Here is a 20,651-nt window from a genome sequence, read left to right as displayed (position 1 = left end):
TCTAAAATGTTACTTGCCATTTTCTTTTTTTTTTTTTTTTTGAGACGGAGTCTCGCTCTGTCGCCCAGGCTGGAGTGCAGTGGCGCCATCTCGGCTCACTGCAAGCTCCGCCTCCCGGGTTCACGCCATTCTCCTGCCTCCGCCTCCCGAGTAGCTGGGACTACAGGCGCCCACAACCGCGCCTGGCTAATTTTTTGTATTTTTAGTAGAAACGGGGTTTCACCGTGGTCTCGATCTCCTGACCTTGTGATCCGCCCGCCTCGGCCTCCCAAAGTGCTGGGATTACAGGCGTGAGCCACCGCGCCCGGCTACTTGCCATTTTCACAGGGTTACGTTTGCACTGATGGTACCAAAGCAGTGGTGGGTACAACTGCTGGCACTTTAACCCAAGTGAAGACAATGGCCCCAAACTATGCCAGCAGCCATTGTATTCCTTGCCTCGATACACTCTCAGTTTTTTATTTTTGTTTTGTTTGTTTTTTGAGACAGACTCTCACTTTGTCGCCCAGGCTGGAGTGCAGTAGTGCAATCTTGGCTCACCGCAATCTCCACCTCCTAGGTTCAAGCGATTCTCATGCCTCAGCCTCCCGAGTAGCTGGGATTACAGGCGTGTGCCCCCACACCCAACTGATTTATTTATATATATAGAGAGAGAGAGAGAGAGCGCGCGCGCGAGAGAGAGAGGGAGAGAGAGACAGAGTTTCACTCTCTTGTTGCCCAGGCTGGAGTGCAATGGTGCAACTTTGGCTCACTGCAGTCTCTGCCTTGTGGGTTCAAGCAGTCTTCCTGCTTCAGCCTCCTGAGTAGCTGAGGTTACAGGCATGCACCACCATGCCTGGCTAATTTTTGTATTTTTAGTAGAGACGGGCATTCTCCAGGCTGATCTCGAACTCCTGACCTCAAATGATCTGCCTGCCTCAGCCTCCCAAAGTTCTGGGATTACGGGCGTGAGTCACTGCACCTGGCTTACACTCTTAGTTTTTTAAAAATGCTAGTTGTGCTTATAAATGTCCTTGAAGAAGCAGTGAAAACTGTTACTTTTATTAAATTGATTGATTATACTTTTTTTTTTTTTTTTTGAGACGAAGTCTCGCTCTGTCGCCCAGGCTGGAGTGCAGTGGTGCCATCTCGGCTCACTGCAAGCTCTGCCTCCCGGGTTCATGTCATTCTCCTGTCTCAGCCTCCCTAGTAGCTGGGACTACAGGCCCCCGCCACCACGCCCAGCTAATTTTTATATTTTTAGTAGAGACGGGGTTTCACCATGTTGGTTAGGCTGGTCTCTAACTCCTGACCTTGTGATCCACCCACCTCGGCCTCCCAAAGTGCTGGGATTACAGGTGTGAGCCACCACTCCCAGCCAAGGGAGACCCCATTTCTACAAAAAATAAAAAAATCAGCCAGGCACGGTGGCATGCACCTGTAGTCCTAGCTACTTGGGAAGCTGAGGTCACTTGAGCTCAGGAGGTTGAGGCTGCCATGATTCATGATCGCACCACTGCACTCCAGCCTGGGTGACAGAATGAAACCCTGTTTCAAAAAAAAAAAAAAAAAGATGTATGGAGAATAGGAGCTCACTGTTGCCCAGGCTGGTTTCCAACTCCTGCCTAGGCTCAAACAGTACTCCCGACTTGGCCTCCTAAAGTGTTGGGATTATAGGAATGAGCCCCCATGTCTGGCCTAAATGGATTTTAATGTAATAGTGTAAAATGTTCATTGATGTGGCCGGGCGCGGTGGCTCAAGCCTGTAATCCCAGCACTTTGGGAGGCCGAGACGGGCGGATCACGAGGTCAGGAGATCGAGACCATCCTGGCTAACACGGTGAAACCCCGTCTCTACTAAGAAATACAAAAAACTAGCCGGGCGAGGTGGCAGGCGCCTGTAGTCCCAGCTACTCGGGAGGCTGAGGCCGGAGAATGGCGTGAACCCGGGAGGCGGAGCTTGCAGTGAGCTGAGATCCGGCCACTGCACTCCAGCCTGGGCTACAGAGCGAGACTCCGTCTCAAAAAAAAAAAAAAAAATGTTCATTGATGTGCTTTCAGATTCCACACTGCAGCTAACTTTCAAAAGCTGCTGTTGCTGGGTGTTGTGATTTATGCCTATAATCCCAGGTACTTGGGAGGCTGAGGCAGGAGTGTCACTTATGCCCAGGAGTTCAAAGCTGTAATGGGCTATGGTCGTGCCACTGAACTCCAGCCTGGGTGACAGAGCGAAACCTTGTCTCTAAAAAAAAAGAAGCTGCTACTTCTCAAGTTCTGGTATAGTGTTAAAAAAAGAATACGTCTATTTATCTGAAAAGGCTATGAAAATCCTCTTCCATTTTCCAAATACGTAACTGTTAGGTCGTTTTTTTCATATACCTCAACCAAAGCAACATACTGCAACAGACTCAATGCAGAAGCAGATAGGAGAATGCAGCTATTTGCTGTTAAGTCAAACATTAAAGAGATTTGCAAAAATGTGAAATGGTGCCTTTTTTTTTAGAAAATATAGTTCTTAAAAATGTTTATATTACTATGTAATGGGTTATTAATGAATTAATTGTTTTTATAATTATTTGAGAAATTTCTGTTTAAATTTCTAGTATGTAAATATCTATAACTCACATAAACAAAAGCTCTTTGGAATCTTCAATAAATTTTAAGAGATATGGGGCTTCTGAGACCAAAACATCTGAAACCACTTCCCGGGTGACCAGTGGCCAGCAGATGAGACTGTGCTGAGAAAGCTGATATGAATTTGATTGCTGGATGGGGAATTCTTGGCCCAGAGCCCTCTTGAGAGGGATGTATGACTGTCTCAAAAAAATCTCTCTTTCATCAGAATGGACGCGATCTCTCTATCTGGTCCAGTGGCAGCCGGCATATGAAGAAGCAGACATTTGTGGTACATGCAGGGACAGATACAAATGGAGATATCTTTTTCATGGAGGTAGGTGCTGGTTCACGCTGGGGGCCCAAAGGGCTGTTGGAGAGTCACAGGGAACTCCTAGAACTGATGCCAGAATATTTTTCTCGTTTCTCTCATTCATCTTCATGATCCATTTATCATTAAATTATCAGATTGGGATTTTCTGGGTTTTTTGTGTGTGTTTTTTTGAGATAGGGTCTCGCTCTGTCACCCAGGCTGAAGTGCAGTGGCTTGATCTCGGCTCACTGCAACCTCCGCCTCCCGGGTTCAAGCAGTTCTCCTGCCAGAGCCTCGCAAGTAGCTGGGATTACAGGCGCCAGCCACCATGCCCGGCTGATTTTTCTATTTTTAGTAGACATGGGATTTGATCATGTTGGCCAGGCTGGTCTCAAACTCCTGACCTCAAGTAATCCACCCACCTTGGCCTTCCAAGGTGCTGGGGTTACAGGCGTGAGCCACCGCACCCAACCAGATTATCAGATTGTTATTCAGATAATTAAATTTTATATAGTTATAGTAGATGATACCCATTTCTTTTTTTTTTTTTTTTTTTTTTTTTTTTTGAGACAGAGTATTGCTCTGTCACCCAGGCTGGAGTGCAGTGGCGTGATCTTGGCTCACTATAGCCTCCGCCTCCCAGGTTCAAGCAATTCTCCTGCCTCAGCTTCCTGAGTAGCTAGGATTACAGGCATGCACCACCATGCCTGGCCAATTTTTTGTATTTTAGTAGAGACGGGATTTCATCATGTTGGTTGGCCAGGCTGGTCTTGAACTCCTGACCTCAAGTGATCCACCTGCCTTGACCCCCCAAAGTACTGGGATTACAGGTGTGAGCCACCGCGCCCAGCCCTATTTATTTTATACACACACACACACACACACACACACACACAGATATAAAGATATCTATATGTAGATGATATAGTCACATTGTTCATAAATCAGAATAACAGAAAATAGTACACATTGGGAAGTCTTACACTCATTCTTGTCCCCTTCCACTGAATTTTCCACTCCCCTCACCCCTTCATCCTATAGACAACCACTTTTATTAGTTTCCTTTGTAAATTCCAGTGAATTTTTTTTTTTCTTTTTGAGACAGAGTCTTGCTCTGATGCCCAGGCTGGAGCGCAATGGCGTGATCTCGGCTCACTGCAACCTCCACCTCCTGGATTCAAGCAATTCTCCTGCCTCAGGCTCCCAAGTAGCTGGGATGACAGGCGCCTGCCACCATGCCCGACTAATTTTTTGTATTTTTTTTTAGGGATGGGTTTTCGCCATGTTGGTCAGGCTGGTCTCGAACTCCTGACCTCAGTGATGCACCCGCCTCGGCCTCCCAAAGAACTGGGATTGTAGGCATGAGCCAGTGCCCCAGGCCTTCCAGTGGATTTTTATGCAAACAATAAAATATGAACACAAATTCTTATTTTTCTTTTTTTTTTTTTTTTTCTCTTTGAGATGGAGTCTCGATGAACACAAATTCTTATTTTTCTCCCTTCTTTTTTTTCTCTCTTTGAGACGGAGTCTCGCTCTTTTGCTCAGGCTGGAGTGCAGTGGTCCAAACTCGCCTCACTGCACCCTCCGCCTCCTGGGTTCAAGCAATTCTCCTGTCTCAGCCGCCCAAGTAGCTGGGATTACAGGCACCCACCACCATGCCCAGCTAATTTTTCTATTTTTAGTAGAGACGGGGTTTCACCATATTGGCCAGGCTGGTCTTGAACTCCTGACCTCAAGTGATCCGCCCACCTTGGCCTCACAAAGTGCTGGGATTATAGGCATAAGCCACGCCACCTGACCTATTTTTGTCCTTTCTTTCAGAAAGATAGCGCATCTTATCAATTGCTTTATTCCTTGGGTTTTTTCATTTAATATTGTCCTGGTCCTCTTCTGTATCAGTACCAAGAAAGCTTTCCCACTCGTTTTATGGCTACGTGTATTCCACTGTGTGACTGTGCCTTAATTTATTTAACCAGTCACTACATATGGATCCTTGGGTTGCTTCCAAATTTGCTGTTAGTGATACTGTGAATGATGCTGTGCCTGCTTCATTTTATACATGTGCAAGTGTGTCTAAGGATTCCCAGAAATGAGATTGCTGGGTCAGAGGGACAATGTATTTGTAATTTTGGTTGATGGAATTCTTAAGTGTCTCATAACATGTAATACCCCCTTTGCAATTTATTTTGTTGAAGAAATTGGATCATTTGCCCTGTGGAGTCTCCTACATTCTAGATTTTTTGCTGATTGTGTCTCCTTTCTGTTAGCGTGTTTCTCTGTCACATATTTCTCATAGACTGGTAGTTCAGTTTAGAGGTTTGATCACTTTCAGATTCACTCTTCTGGGAAGAACACTTAATGAGTGGTGCTATATGCTTCTTGTTGCCTCTTATGGTCATCCCTGTCCTACTGATCAGTGGGCTCAGATGTGGGCAGTCTGATCTGCCCACCAGAAAGTTCCTCATTTGTCTTTTCTGATTTTGCCTATGATATTTTTTGACACATAAATTTTTTACTTGGATATAATTTTTTTTTTTTTTTTTTTTTTTTTTTGAGACAGAGTCTGTCTCTGTCGCCCAGGCTGGATGCAGCGGCATGATCTCGGCGCACTGCAACCTCTGCCTCCCAGGTTCAAGCAATTCTTCTGCCCCAGCATCCCAAGTAGCTGGGATTACAGGTGCCTGCCACCACACCCGGCTAATTCTTGTATTTTTAGTGGAGATGGGGTTTTACCATGTTGGCCAGGGTGGTCTCGCACTCCTAACCTCAAGTGATCCACCCACCTCAGCCTCTCAAAGTGCTGGGATTACAGGTGTGAGCCATCACGCCTGGCTACTTTTATATAATTAAATTAATCAATAGTTTCTTTTACGGCTTCTGGATTTTGAGACATAGTTAGAAAAAGCCTTACTCTCTAGAATTATAAAGGAAATTGACTATGTTTTCTTCATTTCTGTGTTTTTAATTCTGAAACAGACCTCTAAGTAATTTTAAGGACCAAGTACAACTCCTAAATATAAAGTAGTGAAATTTTGCTTATGTTATCTGTTCCCCTGTGATTTAGCTGAATTTGATTTCCACAGTCACAGTTTTTTGAACAGGTGGTTTACCAAACAGAGGGGCTTACCCTGAAGCAGAAACATACACGTCAGTGTAGCCAAGAAGGAGTCATTTTCATGTCACCCTTTAAAGTGTTAGAATTTGCCTTGTTGCCTCTCGGAGCTGAGGGCTGACTCAGGACGCCTGCACCACAGTAGAAGTGCCACATGACTCTTGCCCTTTTCTTTTCCTTTAAAAAAAAAATCTCTCCAGCAGTTTCCTTGGACTACTCTTACTCTCACCACTGTACAGAGGGAGCCTCATGCTAAGTCTCTGGAGTGTGGGACTGGACGCATTGCCCAAATAGATGCCACTTCCTTGAAGTGGTGCCATGCCAGGGAAGAGTGCACCATGGTCACTGTGACATCACCTGGCTACTGTGAGGCTATTTGATTTTGCCTTTCTCAGAGCATAGCCTGCTTTCTGCATGATCAATTGGACAGCAATTTGGGAATTTTTTTCTTTTTTTTTTTTTTTTTTTTTGAGACAGAGTCTCACTCTGTTGCCTAGCCTGAAGTGCAGTGGCGCAATCTTGGTTCACTGCAACCTCTGCCTCCCAGGTTCAAGCGATTCTCCTGCGTCAGCCTCCTGAGTAGCTGAGACTACAGGCACATGTCATCATGTCTGGCTAATTTTTGTATTTTTAGTAGAGATGGGGTTTCACCATGTTGGCCAAGCTGGTCTCAAACTCCTGACCTCAAGTGATCCGCCCACCTCAGCCTCCCAAAGTGCTGGGATTACAGGTGTGAGCTGCCGTGCCTGGCCAAGGAAGATTTTTTTTTTTTTTTTTTTTTTGGAGATGGAGTCTTGCTCTGTCACCCAGGCTGGAGTGCAGTGGCACAATCTTGGCTCACTGCAACATCCACCCACTGAGTTCAAGCAATTCTACCTCAGCCTCCCAAGTAGCCGGGACTACAGGCACGCATCACCACGCTCGGCAAATTTTTGGTATTTTTAGCAGAGATGAGGTTTTGCCATGTTGGCCAGGCTGGTCTTGAACTCCTGGTCTTAAGTGATCTGTCTGCCTCGGCCTCCCAAAATGCTGGGATTACAGGTGTGAACCTCCGTACCCGGCCAAAGATTTTTTGTTTTTTTTTGAGAGAGAGTCTTGCGGTGTTGCCCAGGCTGGAGTGCAGTGGTGTGATCTCAGCTCAGTGCAAGCTTCGCCTCCCAGGTTCACACCATTCTCCTGCTTCAGCCTCCCAAGTAGCTGGGACTACAGGCACCCAACACCTTGCCCGGCTAATTTTTTGTGTTTTTAGTAGAGACAGGGTTTCACCGTGTTAGCCAGGATGGTCTCAATTTCCTGACCTCGTGATCTGCCCGCCTCGGCCTCCCAAAGTGCTGGGATTACAGGTGTGAGCCACCGCGCCCGGCCACCAAAGATTTTTAAAAATTGTTTTTATTGCCCTTTTTTTAGTTACAGAAGTAAAACAGTATATGCTATAAATGTTTCAAACCAACCAAAAGTTTAAAAATAATTAAAAGTTTTACTCCCTCTCAATCCTTTGTCCCAGAGGTAACCACTATTAAAGAGTTTTGTGTGACTTCTTTCAGATTATTGAAAATGCATATTTGTGTAAATATAATTTATTTATATGGAATTTTGTTTTGGCACTTGTGGAAGTGGTATGAAATTACAAATGTTGGCCGGGTGCGGTGGCTCAAGCCTGTAATCCCAGCACTTTGGGAGGCCGAGACGGGCAGATCACAAGGTCAGCAGATCGAGACCATCCTGGCTAACCCGGTGAAACCCCGTCTCTACTAAAAAATACAAAAAACTAGCCGGGCAAGATGGCGGGCGCCTGTAATCCCAGCTACTGGGGAGGCTGAGGCAGGAGAATGGCGTAAACCCGGGAGGCGGAGCTTGCAGTGAGCTGAGATCTGGCCACTGCACTCCAGCCTGGGCGACAGAGCGAGACTCCGTCTCAAAAAAAAAAAAAAAAACAAATGTTGGGCTGGGCGCGGTGACTCACATGAGCCTATAATCCCAGCACTTTGGGAGGCTAAGGCAAGCAGATCACCTGAGGTCAGGAGTTCCAGACCAACCTTGCCAATATGGTGACACCCTGTCTCTCCTAAAAATAAAAAAATTAGGCGGGTGTGGTGGCAGGCGCCTGTAATCCCAGCTACTTGGGAGGCTGAGGTAGGAGAATTGCTTGAACCCAGAGGGTGAGGTTGCAGTGAGCCAAGATCATGCCATTGCCCCAGCCTGGGTGACAAAGCGAGACTCCATCTCAAAAAGAAAACAACAAACAAATTACAGATATTGTTAAATAATTTGCTTTTTTCACTTAATGATATCTTTCCATGTCTCTCTCTTTTTTTTTTTTTTTAGTTTAATGGATGCTTAGCCATTAGATATTATATGGTATACCATAATTGGTTTAACTAGTGCCTCCCACTGTTTTTTTTTTTTAAATATTGCTCAGGCCGGGTGCGGTGGCTCAAGCCTGTAATCCCAGCATTTTGGGAGGCCGAGATGGGCAGATCACGAGGTCAGGAGATAGAGACCATCCTGGCTAACACGGTGAAACCCCGTCTTTACAAAAAAAAATACAAAAAACTAGCCGGGCGAGGTGGCGGGCGCTTGTAGTCCCAGCCACTCGGGAGGCTGAGGCAGGAGAATGGCGTAAACTCGGGAGGCGGAGCTTGCAGTGAGCTGAGATCCGGCCACTACACTCCAGCCTGGGCAACAGAGCGAGACTCTGTCACAAAAAAAAAAAAAAAATTGCTCATTGGGCCAAGCATGGTGGCTCACGCCTGTGATCCCAGTATTTTGGGAGGCCAAGGCAGGAGGATTGCTTGAGCTCAAGAGTTTGAGACCAGCATGGGCAACAAGAGAGAAACCCTGTCTCTACAAAAAATTTAAAAATTAGTCATACATGTGGTGGTGTATGCCTGTGGTCCCAGCTACTAGGGATGCTGAGGTGGGACGTTCGCTTGAGCCCAGGAGGTCAAGACCAGCCTGGGCAACATAGGGAAACCCTGTCTCCACAAAAAAAAATTTTAAGTAAGCTAGGCATGCTAGTACATGCCCGTGGTCCCAGCTACTGGGGAGGTTAAGCTGGAGGATCCTTGAGCCTGGTAGATCAAGGCTTCAGTAAGCTCTGATTGCATCACTTCAGTCCAGCCTGGGTGACAGAGCAAGACCCTGTCTCAAAAATAAATAAATAAAAAATAAAAATTGCTCATTGAATATCCTTGAGCATATATTTTTGCACCCTCACATGAGAATTTCTATAGGATATTGTCCTAGACATGAAATTTTCAAGTCAAGCTTATTACATTTAAAATTTCATTAGATTTTGCCAAATTGCCATCCCAAAGACTATACCAGTTTACACCTTCAACAGCCACTTAGGCGACTCTAACAGTATATTACGAGCATTTCTCTAGCCTAGAATGCTCTAGCTTAGAAATCATGTGTTCTCCTAAATGTGTTCTGCCTGCCTTTACATGATGTTCTTAAAGGATTATGAAAGGTGGAGTGGTATGGTCCATTTTCCCCCTGGAGAAAACCACAGAGTCAGACTGGGGCTAGAACTCAGGTTTCCCATTCCTACTCTGCCACTTTGACTCATTCTCCAAAGGCTTTAGAACTCCAGTAAACTCTTATAGAGTAGCTTAAACTTGATAGTCTTGTGTAGTCCTTACTCACCTAATATTTATGGAGCACATATTATGTGCTAGGTAGTTTTTTGGGTGTCGGGATTATAGCAGTGAATAAGACAGACGTGATTTCTATTGCCCTTAGCATTGACTAGCTATCGGGGAAATCAAATAAATAAAGAGTATTATAAAATACAGTGAGCATTATGAAAGAAGCTCAGGGGGCAGGAGTTATGGGAATATATAGCAGAGGGCCTTGGAGCTGTGGACAACTCCTTTGAGAAGTTGACCTTTGAGCTTATACTTGAAGAAAAAGTAAGAGTTAATGGCTGGGGAGTGGAAGAGCAGTCAGGGATATTTGAGCTAGAACCAATGGGACTCAGTGATGGAGTGTAGTTAGAGGGAAGAGGAAGGAGTCGGGCATCACTTCTTCATTTTCAGGCTGGGGCAGCTGGGTGGATGGTGGTGCCGTTTCCTCAAATAGCAGACTTAAAAGGAGGATCTGCCCAGGAGGAGATGTTGAGTTCAGATTTGGACACAATGAGTTTGAGGTGCTACATGTGAAGCATCCAGACATTGAGAGGCTCAGGAGCTCAGGAAGAGAGGTCTAAGATGGAGAAAGAGGTAAGAACCATCAACGTGGTAATAATCATTAGTTTCATAGTTCTGATATCTAGTAGCCAATTAGGGTACTTTCTGTGTGCCTGGCTTTGTATGCACCTTACGTACTTTATGCACATTAACTCATTTAGTCTTCGTAGTAACTGTAGGAAGTTATTACTGTTACTATCCCCGTCTTACCCGTGAGGAACTGTGGACACAGATGAACTTGCTCAGGTGGCACAGCTCAGTAATGGCAGAGCTGGAATCTAAACTCAGGCTGACTTTAGACCTGTACCCTTCACCACTGTGCTGTAATGTCTCCTGTAACATTTGAAGCCTTAAGAACAGATAACTGGCCGGGTACAGTGGCTCACACCTGTAATCCCAGCACTTTAGGAGGCCAAGGTAGGCAGATCATGAGATCAGGAGATCGAGACCATCCTTGCTAACACGGTGAAACCTTGTCTCTACTTAAAAAAAAAAAAAAAATTAGCCGGGCATGGTGGCGTGCGCCTGTAGTCCCAGCTACTTGGGAGGCTGAGGCAGGAGAATGGCGTGAACCTGGGAGGCGGAGCTTGCAGTGAGCTGAGATCACGCCACTGCACTCCAGCCTGGGCGACAGAGCAAGACTCTGTCTCAAAAAAAAAAAAAAGAACGGATAACTTCACCTGAAAGAGAATGTTGAACAGAAGGTGTCAAAGATATTTGGTTTTTAATTTATATCATCCTGAATTGTATCATTTTTATGCAGTAGGCACGGTTCGTGTGTCACTTGTATTAATTTTTTTAAATATTTTTATAGGGCCGGGCGCGGTGGCTCACGCCTGTAATCCCAGCACTTTGGGAGGCCAAGGCTGGCGGATCACAAGGTCAGGAGATCGAGACCATCCTGGTGAACACGGTGAAACCCCGTCTCTACTAAAAATACAAAAAAATTAGCCGGTTGGCCGGGCGCGGTGGCTCACGCCTGTAATCCCAGCACTTTGGGAGGCCGAGGCGGGCGGATCACAAGGTCAGGAGATCGAGACCACGGTGAAACCCCGTCTCTACTAAAAATACAAAAAATTAGCCGGGCGCGGTTGTGGGCGCCTGTAGTCCCAGCTACTCGGGAGGCTGAGGCAGGAGAATGGCGGGAACCCAGGAGGCGGAGCTTGCAGTGAGCCGAGATGGCGCCACTGCACTCCAGCCTGGGCGACAGAGCAAGACTCCGTCTCAAAAAAAAAAAAAAAAAAATTAGCCGGGCGCAGTGGTGGGCGCCTGTAGTCCCAGCTGCTCCGGAGGCTGAGGCAGGAGAATGGCGTGAACCCAGGCGGCGGAGCTTGCGGTGAGCCGAGACTGCGCCACTGCACTCCAGCCTGGGCGACAGAGCAAGACGCCGTATCAAAAAATATATATATACAAATATATATATTTTTATAGATATAGGGTAGACCCAGGATTAGAAAGTACATCAGCTCCCATTTTTCTCCTTGGTTAAGTCTGTCATGATCTCCTGCCTTTGTGTTTGTCAACAAAGATCAAAGATGATTCCTGAGGTCGTAAGATGGAGGCATGAGATCTCCTCCAAATACTTTAAGTCCATAGAGCACATAAAAGGTAAATAAATAACTGGGCTGGCCGGGCACGTGGCTCAAGCCTGTAATCCCAGCACTTTGGAGGCCGAGACGGGCGGATCACGAGGTCAGGAGATCGAGACCATCCTGGCTAATACGGTGAAACCCCATCTCTACTAAAAAATACAAAAAACTAGCCAGGCGAGGTGGTGGGCGCCTATAGTCCCAGCTTCTAGAGAGGCTGAGGCAGGAGAATGGCGTAAACCCGGAGGCGGAGCTTGCAGTGAGCTGAGATCCGGCCACTGCACTCCAGCCTGGGCGACAGAGCGAGACTCCATCTCAAAAAATAAATAAATAAATAAATAAATAAATAAATAAATAAATAACTGGCTTAGTGTGGTGGGTCACACCTGTAATCCCAGCACTTTGGGAGGCCGAGACGGGTGGATCACTTGAGGTCAGGAGTTCAAGACCAGCCTGGCCAACATTATGAAACCCTGTCTCTACTAAAATACAAAAATTAGCCAAGCATGGTGGTATGTGCCTGTAGTCTCAGCTACTCAGGAGGCTGAGGCAGGAGAATCGTTTGAACCCATGAGGCAGAGGTTGTAGTGAGTCGAGATTGCATCTCTGCACTCCAGTCCAGGCAACAGTGGGACTCTATCTCAAAAAAAAAAAAAAAAAATTATAGCCAGTGTGATGGTGTGCACCTGTGGTCCCTGCTACTTTGGGGGAACCTGGGCGGTCAAGGCTACAGTGAGCTGAGATGGCACCAGTGCGCTCAAGCCTGGGGGACAAAGTGAGACCCTGTCTCAAAAAAAAAAAAAAAAAAGTAATAAATAAACTGATTGATTTGTGCCTCTTCACTTATACACAGGTTCTTCTAATGACTCCATCTCTCACCAATCCTTGTAGCAGGCAGCATGTCAGTAGTTCTGTTTTGTGTCTCCAACTAGGGACACCACGAGTATAAGGCAGAAAACCTGACCATGGGGATGCCGCAGGGCCAGTTGTCCCACCCTTTCCCTGTAGGAAACAGTCTAGGGAGAGGCTGTCAGAGACAGAAACCACTGAGCCGCTTTGTGCACTTCTCCAGGTGTGCGATGACTGTGTGGTGTTGCGTAGTAACATCGGAACAGTATATGAGCGCTGGTGGTACGAGAAGCTCATCAACATGACCTACTGTCCCAAGACCAAGGTGTTGTGCTTGTGGCGTAGAAATGGCTCTGAGACCCAGCTCAACAAGTTCTATACTAAAAAGGTACCCAGGATCTGTGTTTGGATTGGGGCTAGGGTAGGCATTGAAGACCAAATAGTGAGTTTATCTTTGGAAGTTAAAATTCCAAAACCCATGTCTGGAGCCACACTTCTGTCTCCAGCTGTTGGGTGGGGTACCTAAAGCTGTCTCGGAGGTCCTGGCGTCAGCCCAAGCCTTCAGTGGCCGTTACAGAGCAGTGGGTGGGGAACCATGGACAGCCCCCATGATGGGACCCGCTCTCCCCCTGTGCCACAGTGTCGGGAGCTGTACTACTGTGTGAAGGACAGCATGGAGCGCGCTGCCGCCCGACAGCAAAGCATCAAACCCGGTGAGGAGAGTTTTTCCTGAGAGTGTCTTCCCTGTTTCCACCAGTCCTTCTGAGTGTCAGGGGTCTGGCAGGGAAGTCAGGGGTGGGATTCCCCACCGCACCAGTGAGCTGATAGCCCCTCCCTCACCACAGGACCTGAATTGGGTGGCGAGTTCCCTGTGCAGGACATGAAGACTGGTGAGGGTGGCCTGCTGCAGGTCACCCTGGAAGGGATCAACCTCAAGTTTATGCACAATCAGGTAGGTGCGAGCAGCAGCACAAGGCTCCCTGTAAGAAGGACCAGTGTCCAGGCCCCCAGTACTTCCCCAGCAAAGCATGAGAGAGGGCCCTCGAGCTAGAGGGAGAACTGGAGCAGCTGGACCCAGGAAAGAAATCCCAGGGGAGGGCACAGTGACGTTGGCGACCACCTGGCGCTGTGAAGGTGCACCAGGGAGCCCGCGGGGGAGGCTGGGCAGAAGCGAGGCCGGGTGGCCACGCTGCCCCATCCGTTGGACTCCACACAGTGTGAGTGGAGCGTCTCACTTGGCCCTTCCCCTGCAGTGTCTCTGCCTTCCTCTATTCCCAGGGTATGCTTCTGCTTGGTGGTTTTGCTTTGAGAGTCTAGACTGGCCGATCTCTTTGTGTCTTTCTGGTGTGCGTGCAGCTTGCATGTGCGTGTGTGCGTGCCTGTGTGTAAGTAGCTTGTGTCTGTCCTCTCTGGAGTGTGTTTATTTGCCTTTTTCTTCTGCGGATTCTTCTGTTCTTTTCCTTCCTCTGAGTGTTCCCACTCTGTCCCCTGCTCCACAGGCCCCATTCCCCTTCTTTTGATTGGGAAGCAGTTCTGGATACATATTTCCCTCATTGTATTCCACCATAGGAGCTGACTTTTTTTTTTTTCTCTCTCTTGGTCTTTTAACACAGTGTTACCTTTTTCTCTCAGTGGACATTCCTTAAGCTAATTCCTTTCTGAGGCCAGCGCATCATCCCAGGTCCGTTCACAGCTCTGACTCCTCACACAAGTGCCTTCCTCCTCTTTCCCTGATGTCCGGGTTGCTCTCCCTGAGGCTCTGAGCCAGACCCGAATGTGTGGAAGCCCCATAGCCCCTGGCCAGGCTGCAGACCCTCAGGGGAGGTGGATGCCTGACTGATGTGGCTGTCTCCCTCCCTCTGCTAGCCGTTGTATCTCTCTTCAGGAACGTAGCTGGGCAGCTTTGGTTTAACGGGAAACAGCTGCCCAGGCTGCCAGCAGCCCTTAGTGTATTTTCAATCTAGAACTTAGGGCGGTAGCCAACCCCAAAGACCTTAGGACCAGCCCAGAGAGGGGTCTACCTAAGTGCTTTTCTGGACCACAGAGGTGTCAGTATTTCTTGAGGAGCAGGCTCCTGACCACATTTTAGTGCTGTGGCCTCCCTGTCTGAAGATGAGATCTTGCTGAGCAACGCCCAGGTGCTCTGCCCTGTTCCTTGTCCTGCCCTTGGCACAGCTCCTCTGGGCAGCCATCCAAGCCAGTCTGTGGTTGAAGCTTGGCCCCTAGAAGATAGATTGCGCAGAGAAGGGGAGGAAAGCGCAGCTTCTCAATCTCACCTCACAGTTAATAATGAGATAGCAACCTGTCCCTCTTCTGCCACACAGTGGTCAGTTGACTGGAAGGGGCAGCAGACCTGGTGGAGCTGTGCAGTCTGGGGTGAATGGGAAAAGCACAGGCTTTGGTGTCAGGACGTGCTTGGATTTGAAGCCCAGCTTCCACGTTCATGGGCAGAGAAACTTTCTGATCCATAGTTTCCTCATGTAGAAAATGGGGTAATACTATATACTGTGTCATGTAGGCGCAGGGATTAGAAATCGTATTTGTAAACCCAAGTATGTGCTCAGCAAGTGGTAGCGGATATTATCACCACCACATACCTCTTGGGAGATCCTGGATCCTGTTTCAAGGAGGATACCAACACCTCCCACCCCAAGGACAGTCTGAGGGGAGCTTTGTGCCCGTGCCAGCCCTCTGCGCCGGAGGAGGATGCATGGAAGGGTAGAGACCTGATGGGCTGAGTGGGGATCCCTGGGGCACGGTGTCTTACAAGCACTGCCCTGGGCAGAGGGTACGGGCGGGCAGCCCAGGCCAGCAGCGGGGCCTTCGGGTTGGGTTTGACCATTGAAACTAACGCCTTCATTTCTCTCCCATGCTTTCTCCTCCGGCCAGGAGCGGAAGGTACATGCCCTTTCTGCTATCTTCGCTTCTTAGCGCTTTTGAGTTGTGTGCGTGTGGATTCTTCTGTCCTCTCTTTGGGAAATAGACTTTCTTTGTGCGGGTGGGGCTGTAGCTGGGAGAGTGTGCTGTGTGGGGCAGGGGTGGAGCCTGTGGGCCTTACCCCGCCCTCCCTCCCTCTCTTGCAGGTTTTCATAGAGCTGAATCACATTAAAAAGTGCAATACAGTTCGAGGCGTCTTTGTCCTGGAGGAATTTGGTAATTACACTATTTTGCTCTTAGGTCTGGACTCACATGGCAGTAACTCAACCTCGGAGCTCCAGAGGAGGGTCTAGGGTCAGGGAGAAGAAGAACCTCTGTAGAGAGGTCAGGAGGAGCAGGAGAGACAAGGAAGAAAAGGGACCCCTGAGATGAGAGCCGGAAGTGGAAGGGAAAGATAGATAATGGATCACAGAAAAGCAAATGGGGCCTCAGGTGGGTTTCGAGTTTAGAGGTGGTCCTGAAGCAGCTCAGCGAAGTAGCACCACCTCCCCGTGCTGGGCCAGCCAGTGGTCAGAAAGTTTGGGATAGAGCAGACTGGTGACCCCAAGCTCCACTACGTCTGTATCACCTGCTGCAATCTCTCTAGCAGCCCAGTCCTCCACCCAGCCTCCCTGGCACCACTCTGGTCTCCACCTGGCCTCTGTGCCAGACAAAGGGCACGGGGCATCGCAGGCAGACTCACTTGAGGGACAGAGGAGCCTAGCAGGGCAGCTGTAGCCCGAAGCTGGGAGCCAGCGCTAGGGAGTGGTGTAGTGGGTTCTCACCCTGGGGCTTTGAGTTCCTGCTGTGTTTGTGCTTCATTCTTTTGTGCCCCTCATCGCTGCTATGAAAACTTCGTTCTCCAGCAGGTAAAGTGACCTCGGCTCGTGCTGCCTCTCCCCAGGTCTCTGCCTTGGGCCCTGCCCTGGGTGGTAGCTCCCTTCCACCGAACCAGCTCCTCACACTGCCAGCTCATCTCTTCCTTTCTCCGCCACCCTCTTTCTTCCCACCTTGCCTCCCCCTCTCACTGGCTCACTGGACTTTCCTCCCCGTGTGCTCCCTTCTCTCTTCTGTCAGAGAGATACTTGGGGAATCTTCCAACTCAGGAGAATGGCCTGGGCTTCTTGCTCTACTTTGATGAGTTTATTCCCTGCTGACCCTGAGTTTCCCCAAATTCTGCCTCCCAGGGTCAGAGGAAGGTACAGCCAATTCTCCTCCTGCCTTTTCTGGCCCCCAGGGAGATGCCAGGCCCCTCCGCTCCCAGTCTCAAGGGGCCATGATGATGGCTGAGCCTGGGGGCTACTCCTCCTCTGGCCAAGCAGAACCCCTGCATGGCTGGAGCGGGGGCTCTCTTGCCTTCCGGGCTGTGGACATGTGTGTATTTTGCCTGATGCTCCTGTCACCTCCCTCCCTGGGTGCTGTACTCGCCTGTCTTCTGCTGGGTGTGTTGCTCCAGAGCCCTCAGACGCTCTCCCTCACACAGGCAGGCCTGGGCTTCTCCTGCCACTCAGGGAAGGACACTGCCACGTCCTGTGGGTTTAGTATCATGTTACCTCTTCAGCCTCAAGACCCTCTATGTAGGGGGCTGGGAATAAAGGGAACTGTGTTTAACATGACCAATTTTCAGGCTGGTGACAAGATGAGTTCACGGGTGTCTCAGCAAAGTTGGACACAAGCTAGAACAGCTCTCTCCTCCCAGCCAAAACCTGGGAATTCCCCACGGCAGCTCCTCAGGGGCCCTGGACAGTAGCCGTGACCAGGCTGGTGAAAGGTCCATCCCTCCCATCCAGGGCTTTCAAAGAAGTGGCTAGAATCACAGCCATCAAGTAAAAGCCACTGCGGACGGCAGAGGCCTAGCTGAGGAGGCTGGGGCCATGTCCTCCCAGCCGGCAGGGTCTGGACAGAGCCTCTGGTGGCCTCTGCCCTGTCATAGCCTAAGCTGCTGCAGCCACTGTGAGAGGCCACAGAGGGGAAGGGGACCCTGACGCCGGCGCTGCCGCCTGGGGGAGCATGGCACTACTGCTCTTAGTGTTGAACTTTCTGTTTTGTCTCTTGCCCGTCCGGTTTTAGTTCCTGAAATTAAAGAAGTGGTGAGCCACAAGTACAAGACACCAATGGTGAGTGTGCTGCTCAACCCTGATGGGCCACAGTGTGCAGGGCTCCCTGGGGACCTTCGGACAAGAGGAGGGGTGGGCCCTCTGAGCGCACAGGGTTGAGTGGGACCTGGTCTTGTTGCCAAAGGTTCAACTCAAGCTGAAACGGGTCTTGAGCCCCGGGAGACAGACACACACACATGGATCCCCTCTCCCACGGGGACAGCTTCCTTGCTTGGAGCTCACGTTTAGTCCAGAGGCCCATGCCCAGGGCAGGAGTTGCCCATTGGCAGATCCTCCACACGTGGAGATGCAGGAGTCTCAGTATCGTGATCCGCTTGGTTTTCTCTCCCCTCTAGGCCCACGAAATCTGCTACTCTGTATTGTGTCTCTTCTCGTACGTGGCTGCAGTTCGTAGCAGTGAGGAAGATCTCAGAACCCCACCCCGGCCTGTCTCTAGCTGATGGAGAGGGGCTACGAAGCCGCCCCAGCCCAGGGCACGCCCCTGGCCCCTTTCTGTTCCCAAGTGCACGATGCTGCTGTGACTGAGGAGTGGACGATGCTCGTGTGTCCTCTGCAAGCCCCTGCTGTGGCTTAGTTGGTTACTGGTTATGTGTCCCTCTGAGTGTGTCTTTGAGCGTGTCCACCTTCCCCTCTCCACTCCCAGAAGACCAAACTGCCTTCCCCTCAGGGCTCAAGAGCGTGTGTCTGTGGGGCTGGTGTGAACCCACTGTTGTGTGTCCTTGAGACATTTGTGTTGTGGTTCCTTGTCCTTGTCCCTGGCGTTATAACTGTCCACTGCAAGAGTCTGGCTCACCCTTCTCTTTGACCCGGCACGACTGGGCGCCTGGAGCAGTTTCACTCTGTGAGGAATGAGGGAACCCTGGGGCTCGCCCTCTCAGAGGAAGGGCACAGAGAGGAAGGGAAGAATTGGGGCAGCTGGAGCGAGTGGCAGCCTCCCTGCTTCCTTCTGCATTCCCAAGCTGGCAGCTACTGCGCGGGGCCCGCAAGTGTGGGCTGCTGCCTGCTACAGCCTCCGTCACTGCAGTGGAGCAGCAAATTCCCTGTGGCCTGCCACGCCTTCGGCATCAGAGGACGGAGTGGGCGAGGCTCGTGGAGTCCCAGGGACCACTGGCTGCTCTGCCTGAGCATCAGGGAGTGGGCAGGAAAGGCCAAGCTGGGTTTGCACATCTGTGTCTGCAGGCTGTGTCTCCAGGCATGGGGTGCCAGGAGGGAGAGGCAGCCTGGGCATGGGCAAGAGATGACTGTAAATATTTCAGCCCCACATTATTTATAGAAAATGTACAGCTGTGTGAATGTGAAATAAATGTCCTTGACTCCCTTCGGGCTCCCTGGCTGCCTTGCATTAAATGACACCTCCTCTTGGCTCAGGCCTGAGGAAGGCTGTCCCTGGACTCTAAAAAGGCACCTCAGGCTGGAAGGAAGGAAGGAGATGAGGTCCTCCACGTCCAAGCTTTGGCACACGGAGGCCCCAGCTCCCCTGTTCTCGTCTCCCAGAGCAAGGCTGCGGGAGGAGCTTTCCTTCCTGGGCACCTGGGGGCCCTGCAGAGAGTTGGGCTGCCGTGAACTGAACGAACGGGCTGCTAGAGGGAGCAGCCAGCGGGTGTCCTCGCCTGAACTGAGATTAAGTGAAAGAAAGCCAAGGCCCTGGCCCGCTCCGTTCCCTTACAGGTGGGTATGGTCCAGAGAGGTGTGGTGACTCAGCCAGGGCCTCCCACAGGGCCCCGGACTCCTGGCCAGGAGTGTCTTCCACTGGGTAGAACTCCCAGAAGCTCCCCTAGGAGCCGCCTTCATGGAATTGTCCTGGATAAACCTGGCTGCGCTCAGGGAATTTCTGAGACCTGCTGGCTTCCCCCACCCAAAGGGAAACTGATGCTCGGATTTATGGGGAAGTGAGAGCAGAGTGGGGCCCTGGCCCTGACACCTTTCTGGTCCCCAGGGTCCTGGGCTGGATTGGGTTGCTGTCTCCCACTGGGGATATGAGTGTGTACCGGCTGTTGGCTTATTGATGGCTGGGACCGCAAAGCCACCTAGTGCAGCTCCACCCCAGGACAACACAGATTCTGCCTCACTCCACCCCCAAGTGGCTGTGACCGGGGCCGCTGGCACAAGGATCACGCTGAGTACCTAGGACCGGTTAAATGCGCTTTCCGCTGTCACAGCTCAGTTTCATCATCTGAAGAGTGAATGCCGCAGGGGAAGACAGGTTCCTTCTAGTGTTAATGTTTTATGAACTCAGAAACCACTCTGGGCCTGGTTTAATCATTGAGAAAACAACAAAAATATCTGCCCTCACTTTGCTGTGAAGATAATGTCCCTGGGCCTTTTTTTTTTTTTTTTTTTCTTGAGACAGGGTCTCACTCTGTCACCCAGGCTGAAGTGCAGTGGCGTGATCTCGGCCCACCGCAAACTCTACCTCCCGGGTTCAGGTGATTCTCGTGCCTCAGCCTTCCAAATAGCTGGGATTACAGGCACGCCACTATGCCCAGCTAATTTTTGTATTTTTAGTAGAGATGGGGTTTCACCGTGTTGGCCAGGCTGGTCTGGAACTCCTGACCTCAGGTGATCCGCCCGCCTCTGCCTCCCAAAGTGCTGGGATTACAGGTGTGAGCCACCGCACCTGGCCATCCCCTGTGTATTTTTATGAAAACAGGCACACTGCGGCCGGGCGCGGTGGCTCAAGCCTGTAATCCCAGCACTTTGGGAGGCCGAGACGGGCGGATCACGAGGTCAGGAGATAGAGACCATCCTGGCTAACACAGTGAAACCCCCGTCTCTACTAAAAATACAAAAAACTTAGCCGGGCGAGGTGGCAGGCGCCTGTAGTCCCAGCTACTCGGGAGGCTGAGGCAGGAGAATGGCGTGAACCCGGGAGGCGGAGCTTGCAGTGAGCTGAGATCCGGCCACTGCACTCCAGCCTGGGTGACAGAGCGAGACTCCGTCTCAAAAAAAAAAAAAAAAAAAGAGGCACACTGA

General features: G+C 49.9%; 1 protein-coding gene across 50 annotated transcripts in view; it reads left to right on the top strand.

The window, feature by feature from the left end:
* Positions 1-18,996, top strand: part of LOC105471682 (MAP kinase activating death domain) — a 58,406-nt gene extending 39,410 nt beyond the window's left edge. For 31 of the 50 annotated variants that reach the window (XM_071074706.1, XM_071074705.1, XM_071074683.1 and 28 more), the window contains 7 exons: positions 2,822-2,929; positions 12,869-13,033; positions 13,286-13,358; positions 13,491-13,597; positions 15,729-15,798; positions 17,632-17,678; positions 18,014-18,996. In XM_071074706.1, the coding sequence (XP_070930807.1) occupies positions 2,822-2,929; positions 12,869-13,033; positions 13,286-13,358; positions 13,491-13,597; positions 15,729-15,798; positions 17,632-17,678; positions 18,014-18,118 (675 nt within the window). In that variant the 3' untranslated portion in view covers positions 18,119-18,996. The remainder of the gene's footprint in view (positions 1-2,821; positions 2,930-12,868; positions 13,034-13,285; positions 13,359-13,490; positions 13,598-15,728; positions 15,799-17,631; positions 17,679-18,013) is intronic. The other 19 variants (XM_071074713.1, XM_071074709.1, XM_071074719.1 and 16 more) reach the window with 1 other exon arrangement.
* The last annotated feature ends 1,655 nt before the right edge of the window (positions 18,997-20,651 follow it).

The sequence above is a fragment of the Macaca nemestrina genome, chromosome 12, assembly GCF_043159975.1.
Source record: "Macaca nemestrina isolate mMacNem1 chromosome 12, mMacNem.hap1, whole genome shotgun sequence".
NCBI classification, from domain to species: Eukaryota; Metazoa; Chordata; class Mammalia; order Primates; family Cercopithecidae; genus Macaca; species Macaca nemestrina.
The sequence above is the reverse complement of the archived record's forward strand: the minus strand, read 5'-3'. Positions and strand labels throughout refer to the sequence as shown.